Here is a 9,509-nt window from a genome sequence, read left to right as displayed (position 1 = left end):
TGTTTAAAGGGAACGACTTATGAAAAGTCAATGGTATTTGGTATGCAGTTGTATTAGCATTAGCACATCTCATTTCCACGGAGATTGTTTAACCCTGTACCTTCAGTCATGGTTTATTGATATTGAATATTTACTTGCATGTTAAAGTATTGCTATTTTTATTTCAACATTTGCATTATCAAAATAACGAATAGGCGAGACATATCTCTGTGTTAACAGTTTATTATGGTTATATACTGTAAGCAATAGGTCAACTATATTTGGTGTATGGGTGATATAGTGGTGTACATGTTGTCTTTCATGGTTCATCTGACCATGATTCATTGGTCACAAATTTCGTAATTAGATCTGTTTGTCGGATACCATAAGCAATAGGTTAACTATAGTTTGTGTATGGTATGATTGTAAGGTGCCATGTCTGTCTGACAAGGTTTATCTGACCTTTACCTCTTTTTCATTGATCTTTGATAATGTTAATTTTATTCGATACTTATAGTAAAACCATTATTGTTTGTGTAGTGTATTGAGGAAAGCTGTTTGTTTTTTCTGTCTTTATTCGTTTAGCCAAGATGTTGCCTTATCAGACGCTAGGATGTTATTGCCTCCTCGATATGCTACTTATTCTTTATACATGAAACCAGGATATCTATTGCTTCATAGAACAAAATTGAGAATGGAAATGGGGAATGTGTCAAAGAGACAACAACCCGACTACAGAGCATAAAACAGCCCAAGGCCACCAATGGGTCTTCAACACAGCGAGAAATCCCACACCCGGAGGCGGGCTTCAGCTGGACCCAACTAGTTCAGTGAAAATGAACGTCACACTAAACTCCGAAACATATAAATGAACTAAAGTTAAAAAACATACAAGATTAACAAAGGGCCAGAGGCTCCTGACTTGGGACAGGCGCAAAAATGCGGCGGGTTTAAACATGTTTTGTGCGATCTCAACCCTCCCCCTATACCTCTAGCCAATGTAGAATAAACAAACACACAGCAATACGCACAGTAAAACTCAGTTTAAAAGAAGTCCGAGTCCGATGTCAGAATAGGTAACAGAAGAAACTAAGCAAAATGACAATGATACATAAATTAACAAAGGACTACTAGCAGTTACAGACATGCCAGCTCCAGACCTCAATTAAACTGATTAAAAGATTATGTCTTCATCATATGAAATCAAGCACAATCCTTCCTGTTAGGGGTTTAGTATCATACCATCATAAAATATATAAGAAGACCATAACCGTATCATGCCAACAACTGGTTTTAGAATAAATGTGTTTATTTCCGATGTAAAGACCCTATGAATGAATCAATATTAATTCCAAAATATGCCATCTTCAATGACCTGATAACAGTATCATAACTATATCCCTTCTGAATAAGTCTGTTTAAAGGTTTGGTTATCTTTTGAAGTGAATGACGACATTGTTGTACTTTGTACAGAATATTACCATAAAAGATTGGATGTGAAATACCTGAACGTATAAGATGTCTGCATGTTGATTTATATTTACGAATGATGTCCTTGTACCGATGATAAAATTTAGTAAATGTTTTGACTAGTTTGTGATATCGAAAACCCTGGTGTAAAATTTGTTCAGTAATACAGAGATTTCTTTCGTTAAAATCAAATACGGTGTTACAAACACGAGCGAATCGAACACGCTGAGATATATAAACATCATAAGATGGTGACAAGAGAACGTCACCATCTAAAAATGGATAATTAACAATAGGAATTGAAAAATCATCTCTTGTATCGTAAGTTTTTGTATTAAGCTTCCCGTTAAAGATATACATATATATCAAGATCCAGGAAAGGGCAGTGTTCATTGTTAGTATTAGCTTTATTTAAAGTTAGTTCAACAGGATAAATCTCTTTAGTGTACATACTGAAGTCGTCATTATTGAGAGCCAATATATCATCCAAATATCTAATAGTGTTATTAAATTTTTGTATCAGATGTTGTTTCGATGGGTCTTTGCTGATTTTAGTCATAAATTGTAACTCATAACAATACATTTGACAATTTGGGTACTAGACCATACCCTAGTTATGTTAACAAATAAGATTTAGACAGTACAGCAGAAAGCATTGTTTAAATTGATGATATTCTGAGACTTTTCTGAAATCAAGATAATTTTCTCTTGCCAACAACACATAGTTCCATTGCCAGTTGTACGAGTTCAAACACACTGAGAATAGACAAACCTATCCAAAGACCAATGGCTCCACCTACATCTGAAGCAAACTGTTGAACCTGTAATACATAAGATAATAATAATAACCAAATACCAATGGCTTCACCTACATCTGAAGCAAACTGTTGAATCTGTAATACATAAGATAATAATAATAATAACCAAGACCAATGGCTCCATCTACATCTGAAGTAAACTGTTGACCCTGTAATACATAAGATAATAATAATAACCAAGACCAATGGCTCCATCTACATCTGAAGTAAACTGTTGACCCTGTAATACATAAGATAATGATAATAACCAAGACCAATGGCTCCATCTACATCTGAAGCAAACTGTTGACCCTGTAATACATAAGATAATGATAATAACCAAGACCAATGGCTCCATCTACATCTGAAGTAAACTGTTGACCCTGTAATACATAAGATAATGATAATAACCAAGACCAATGGCTCCATCTACATCTGAAGTAAACTGTTGACCCTGTAACACATAAGATAATGATAATAACCAAGACCAATGGCTCCACCTACATCTGAAGTAAACTGTTGACCCTGTAATACATAAGATAATAATAATAACCAAGACCAATGGCTCCACCTACATCTGAAGTAAACTGTTGACCCTGTAATACATAAGATAATAATAATAACCAAATACCAATGGCTCCACCTACATCTGAAGCAAACTGTTGAACCTGTAATACATAAGATAATAATAATAACCAAGACCAATGGCTCCATCTACATCTGAAGTAAACTGTTGACCCTGTAATACATAAGATAATAATAATAACCAAGACCAATGGCTCCATCTACATCTGAAGTAAACTGTTGACCCTGTAATACATAAGATAATAATAATAACCAAGACCAATGGCTCCATCTGCATCTGAAGTAAACTGTTGAACCTGTAATACATATGATAACAACAATACCAAGATAAAAACGCTATTATTATATATGATTGTAAATAAAATGCACAGTAACTAGCTTCCTGTAGTAACACTAACAAATCCAAACATGTAAATGTCAGGGTAAATAAGAATGTCTCTTGTTGGAGAAACTGGTCATAGTATTATAAAATTTCGTTTATATTTGAATCCATTAAATTTTTAACTACACATGTTTCAAATCTTCTTACTTATGATCTTACAGCTGTCAAGGAATACGTTATGAAATACTGGTACAAAACCTATGTCAGGGCGGTATTTATTATTCCTGGAGTGTGATAAATCTTTGGAAGTCTTGGATAACCTACGATCCTTTGAATGTCAGTATGCCTCCGTTGACAGTTATGCTTTGTTTATCCTTTATATTGCACTGCCACACAATCATATTAAAGAGAAGTTTTTCTATTGATAAATCTGGGTGTAACTTTATCTGGTGTTGTTGTTACAACAATTCCCTTTTCAGTAATAAAACTTACAAAATAGGCATAAAACGATATAAATATATTTTTTATGATTTGATAATTGTCATGCTCAATTTTGAGATAAAGTACACCAACAAGTGATTAATGTTCTGATGGGTACAAACTGTGCCCTCATAAGTCTTATTGCAGACTTGTTCCTTTACTGTTACAAACTTCAATTCACGGTAAAGCTTCATAAAAAATACCCACCGGACCATCACTTGATCGATATTTTTAATAATACCTGCAGATAGTTGGATTGTATGTTCTCTGTAAACAATCCAGATTTTCCCAAGTATGTAATTTTAATCACCTAAACTCATTTTTGCTATGTCAAACAATTTATATTTATACTGACTGATCTTGGTCTGTAACCGCCTGCTTTACGATTTTAGGTCTTGAAACAAATAATATATCTAATCGGATAGCCAGATGAAAAATAAGATGGCAAACCAAATTGACTTCACATAGTAGCATAATCGTTTTAAACATACCTCAATTTCAGGCGTTTCATACATTTCTTCATAATTTAAATCCTCATAGTATATTGTAAGACGTAGAAAGCCTTGACTGAAAGATAAAGAAACCAGTTCAAATAAGTTCACTTATTTTTATAAATACAAAGAAATGTCTTTGATTTTTTTAAAGAGAGAATAAGACTTTTAGACTATAATCAAGCACATGGTCATGATATGAATCTGAAAGAAAAAGGCAGAATTTAGATTGACTAGTAATGGTTATCAGGTTAAGCTACAGGTATATATAATGCAAAATATAATGCCAAAGTAAATGGGTAAAAGTTAAACAAACAGGTTCTAACATGTCTGTCATAGTAAATCCATTTTAGTATTTGAGATTCTTTTAAAGTTCACTTTATATCTTGTCAGCTGGTGTTTGAGTTGTGTATTGAAAGTTTAAGATTAGGTCAATTTTGGTGTTATGGATGTTATTGTTTTTGTCTTCTGCTCATTTGAATAGATTAGTATGTGGCGCCGTTTTACTATTTATTTTTTATTTTCTGATATAAAAAAATGATTTTCTGATATCAAAAAATCTATTTTTTGATATCAGGAAATCGATTTCTTGATATAAAAAAATAAAGAATATTTTCTGATATCGAAAATTCATTTTTTGATATCAGGAAATCGATTTTTTTATATCAGAAAATATTCGTTATTTTTTTATATCAAAAATTTGAATTCCTGATATCAAAAAATCATTTTTTTATAATTTTTTTTTTAGCTTTATTGCAAAACAAACAAAAACCAATTTTGGTCATAGCAATACAGACACAAAAAAAAACATAAGAAAAATTCAGCAATAGTAATGTACATGTTAAAAACAGTTATTTGTCTACTTTCCTCAGTTCTAATGACTCTTTAATAAAAGAAACTACTGCTTTTATATCAATGGGTGTTGGTGGATTTAGTATAATCGCGAGTTTATCAGTGAAGTTTAGTGTATTGAAATTGACATATTTCCCGATATAATATTTTAAAAAGATTTGTCTATTATTTTTATTTATTTTACAGTTAAAGAAAAAAATGGAATTCATCATTTAAGATATTACAAATTTTACATTTTCTTCCATTTCTTGGTATTTTTGTATATCTTCCAGTTTCTATTTAAAGACAATGATCGCTCATTCTAAATTTGGTGAACATTTTTCTTGTTTCATTGTTTCGGTGAGATAGGTTGTATTCCATTTTGGTTACTAGTAATTATATTAGATTTAAGAATTTATATAGATATATTTTATTATTTTCATTCAAGTTGTTTATTTTATCATTAATAAGAGTTTGATAATAGTTAATAGAACATTTTTTTTAATTGCGGTCCTAACTTTATAGTCTGTTTTAAAGTTTTAGTTTCTTCAATAAGTTTGATGTCAATATTTATTTCTTCTGACACATTTTTGGCAAAAGTATACAAAGAGTATGTTCCTTCAGTATCTAAATTTTTAGTTAGGTTAAATGCTTCATTAAGAAGTGGGTTTAGATTTTCATTATTTAATCTAGATAGGTACATCATGGTTTGGGTTTTTATAATAGTTTCTAATGGCAGAAGTCCTAGTTCATTTTTTACAGCTAGATTTGTTGAGCTTCTTTTTGTTCCCAGTGCTTGTTTAACAAAATGCAGCTGTTTTTTGTAAAATAGTTTTAACAATAAAATGAATGACGTCTAGTGTTAAGTTATTTTTGTTAGCTCGCTGTTTAGCTCTATAAAATTGAATATTATGCCTCGTTCACACGTACATTTAATTCGAATTGAATTCGAATCGAATGCGAATCGAATTCGCTAATCGCGTTCACACACTCTTCTTTTTTAATTCGAATTGATTCGAATTGGCTAAATCGCATTATCCAATTCGCATTAGAAATGCGTTTTTGTTAATACAAATTAAAAGTTAACGTCGTTAGGACAGTAAAGCGAATTTGACGCCCATTGCAATTCGAATTAGAATTTACGTTTGGACGTTACACGTTTCGAATGCGAATTAAACTAATTCGAATAAGTTAATGCGAATCGAATTCGAATTGCGTGTGAACGCAGCATAAGTGTCCATATGACATATTTCACTATTATATGTTACTATAGGTTTAACCAATGTTTCAAAAAGGTTGCAGGATATCAGAAAATAAGAAATTCATGAATGATGGCTCCCTGTGAGTCAATAAAAGCATCCAAGCTCACCCATGAGCCCAAACATAAGGAAATATATGCAAATCATGTTCTCGGTAGACCAATTGTTTTATATTGTGAAGTACCGCTTTAAAGGGTGAAGGGTCCCTTATTACAAAAATAAAATGATTATATCAAGGACACTTTAAGTTTTATAAACAGTATTGAGACGTCAAAGTCTCCAGAAAACTGCTATTTAATCCCATTTGAAGCAAAAAAACATGTACACTTATCTTCAGTTTGACGAAACTGAACGAGTAATGAATTACTTCGATCCAACTAATTACGAAATTCGAGTCCCATGCACTAAAATACAATATATTGAAGCTTTTAGAAATTATTCTAAAATATAACATATTTACTTTTGCGTTGAACACCTAGAATCCCAAGCGATAGAATAAGTCGACCTAAGAATTTACTAAATATTGGAAGATGTTTTACAAAGCTTGACAGTCTTCCAAACAAAATACTGATGTGTTCAAGATTTAGATACGATGGCTGGATGATATATTTAGGTTCAACTGACGGTAATACACAATCTTTTCGCCTTATATATGTCTAATACAATTATATAACCACTTAAATTTTACATACCAATTTTCTCAAAATGAAGTTATGTTCGTTTTAATACAAAGACAAATGCTTCCAAAATGAATGTATTTTAAATATAAAAACGTACATCAAACCTACTGAAACTTTTCAATACTTCACAGAAAAAGCTCATATAAAATAAATGTATTATACAAAAGGATTTATGCAAGGCGCGGCACATAAGAAATAGTAGCAGGCTTTAAAAAAACGTCTCTTAAAAGACGAAATAGACGAAGTATTTGAAAATACAACACATGCAATATTTTTTATTAGTTGGTATTGGCTTTGAACTAGCTGTCGAGTACTCTCACATCTGTACTTCGTGTCTTTTTGTTGTTGTTATGGATGTATAAATACCCTGTCACGCCCAGTCTGTGTTTTTGGTTATCTTTTTTAGGGTTGGGCGCTCAAACATGTTTAACCCTACCACATTCTTTATGTGCCTGTCTCAAGTCAGGAGCCTGTAGTTCAGTGGTTGTCGTTGGTTCATGTCTGTCATATTTGTTTTTCGTAAATTGTTTTGTTATAAATTAGGCCGTTAGTTTTCTCAATTGAATTGTTTAATATTTTTTCATGTCGAGGCCTTTTATAGTCGACTATACGGTATGGGTGAAAGCCGTACGGTTGCCTATAATTGCTTACATCTACTTCACTTGAACTTTGGTGGATAGTTATCTCATTGGCAATCATACCACATCTCCTTATTTTTATATTAAACAGAACTCACTAACTTACTAAACCCGCCACACAAACAACGGGAAAAAAACCCACTAAAAACAAGATTACCAAAATCAGATCAGAGGAAACCAATAATTGCTTTCGAAAGAAACAGGAACTTACAAGAATTATTGACTATTAACCTAAAAATAATTAATATGAGAAACACAAAAACATAAAATTTCTTATGACGGATGTTACAGAACTCTGAGATATGCTTTCCTTTAACACAACCGAAACAGGGCTCATGGTGAGCTCGGATGATTTTGTTGACACACAGGGACACATCATTATTTTTTTTCTTATTTTCTGATATCAAAAAACGGATTCCTTGTTATAAAAAAATCATCAGTATTATTACTATATATATAATAAAATATTAATTTTCGCGAACCATTTAGGTCACAGAAATTCCAAAAAATGGCATCAGTAAGGAGAGTTGTACAAATGATGTGAATACACAGAACCCGGATCCAAATTATCTTTTACTAAAAGTATTCATCATTTTCTGTTTTGTATGTACTAACAACATTTTATTTTTCTACAATTTCGATTAAAATATTATAAAACCTGCAGTTCAATAGGTCACATGCCCCAAATAAACATTCCCCGATTGGTCGAACTACTGTGGCCTCGGTGTAAAGCAACGCAAGCCTCGATGTAAAGATCACGCTTCCAAAAATGGAGGTATGTCCCAACTTAACATTCCCCGATTGGTTGAATTGCTGCTCGATGTAAAGCAACGGAAGCCTTGATGCAATGAAGAAAAGGGGTTGACAGGATAAACCTAATCGTTATAAATTTTAACTTCATGGTTCTTATGCAAGCAAATTTAATAAACAATGATTTTATACAGTTGTGTTATTGTTTTCACCTTACATAGGGCTTTATTTCTGATCTTATTTCTGTGTACACAATTCTGAATCTACATATTTCACCTATATCAATATTAGGTAATCCGTTTGGACGATTCCATATACTATTATGTTTTAGGGTTTTTTAACTTCAGTGTCGAGTTGGTGTATAGTATTGAGGGCTATCTGCGAGAAATAAATCCTTTTTTCTGATAGATTAACTAAATTCAAAACCAATAGAAAAATATTTAACACATATATTTTATTTAACTGAGTAAATTGATCGGAATGTGAATGATACATAAACCTAAAATTCGTTTTGGTCTATCCCAGTGATGACATTTGCGCGGGAATTTAGTCCATTGACATCGTAATATAATTTATTTTGGATTATAATTATCTTTAGATGTAATGTTACAGGATTTAATGTGAAGTTATTTGTCTCTTCTTTTATAGTACACGAGTTTGTCGTCAGGTTTGTACACATGAAGTCTTTATAGTCTACAAAAAGCCAGTGACAGAACGATAAACAGAAAAGCAACTGTCTAGGGCCAAGTAAGGGAGGTGAAAAAGCCAGTATTAGTGATTATTAGTATTACGCAGAACGATAAACAGTTACATAGACGGATCCAGGGGGTTGGGAAAATTTGGTTGATTTTATAGGAAAGCAGGGACGGATCCAGCCATTTTATAAAAGGGGGGTTCCCAACTCGGGACAAAGGGTGGGTTGGGGAAGGGGGGGGGGGGGGGGGGGGGGGTGTTGGGGTGTTCCAACTATGTGCCCCATTCAAATGCATTGATCGTCCAAAAAAGGGGGGTCCAACCCTCGGAACCCTCCCCCCGGATCCGCCACTGGGGAAGCATGATGGGAGTGGGCAACCCTTAGGTCAGTCAGCGGCCACCCCCTTTTATGAAAAGTTGTGGATCTGCCACTGAGATTTATATAAGCAGGTTTTCTTTGTGTAGATACCTTAAAATATCACCAACTGTGACTGAGTACACAATTTGATTCATTTTAGCTCATTAGCTGGGCTC

General features: G+C 32.8%; 1 protein-coding gene across 1 annotated transcript in view; it reads right to left on the bottom strand.

The window, feature by feature from the left end:
- Nucleotides 1-1,837: 1,837 nt before the first annotated feature.
- LOC127738738 (FMRFamide-activated amiloride-sensitive sodium channel-like) overlaps nucleotides 1,838-9,509 on the bottom strand; it is a 46,957-nt gene continuing 39,285 nt past the window's right edge. Inside the window, exons 10-11 of the mRNA XM_052250079.1 lie at nucleotides 4,125-4,200; nucleotides 1,838-2,270 (exon numbers count right to left, since the gene is read on the bottom strand). Coding sequence (XP_052106039.1) covers nucleotides 2,142-2,270; nucleotides 4,125-4,200 — 205 coding nt within the window. The 3' untranslated portion in view covers nucleotides 1,838-2,141. The remainder of the gene's footprint in view (nucleotides 2,271-4,124; nucleotides 4,201-9,509) is intronic.

The sequence above is a fragment of the Mytilus californianus genome, unplaced genomic scaffold, assembly GCF_021869535.1.
Source record: "Mytilus californianus isolate M0D057914Y unplaced genomic scaffold, xbMytCali1.0.p SCAF_1, whole genome shotgun sequence".
Lineage (NCBI taxonomy): Eukaryota > Metazoa > Mollusca > Bivalvia > Mytilida > Mytilidae > Mytilus > Mytilus californianus.
This window is presented reverse-complemented; position numbering and strand designations above follow the sequence as displayed.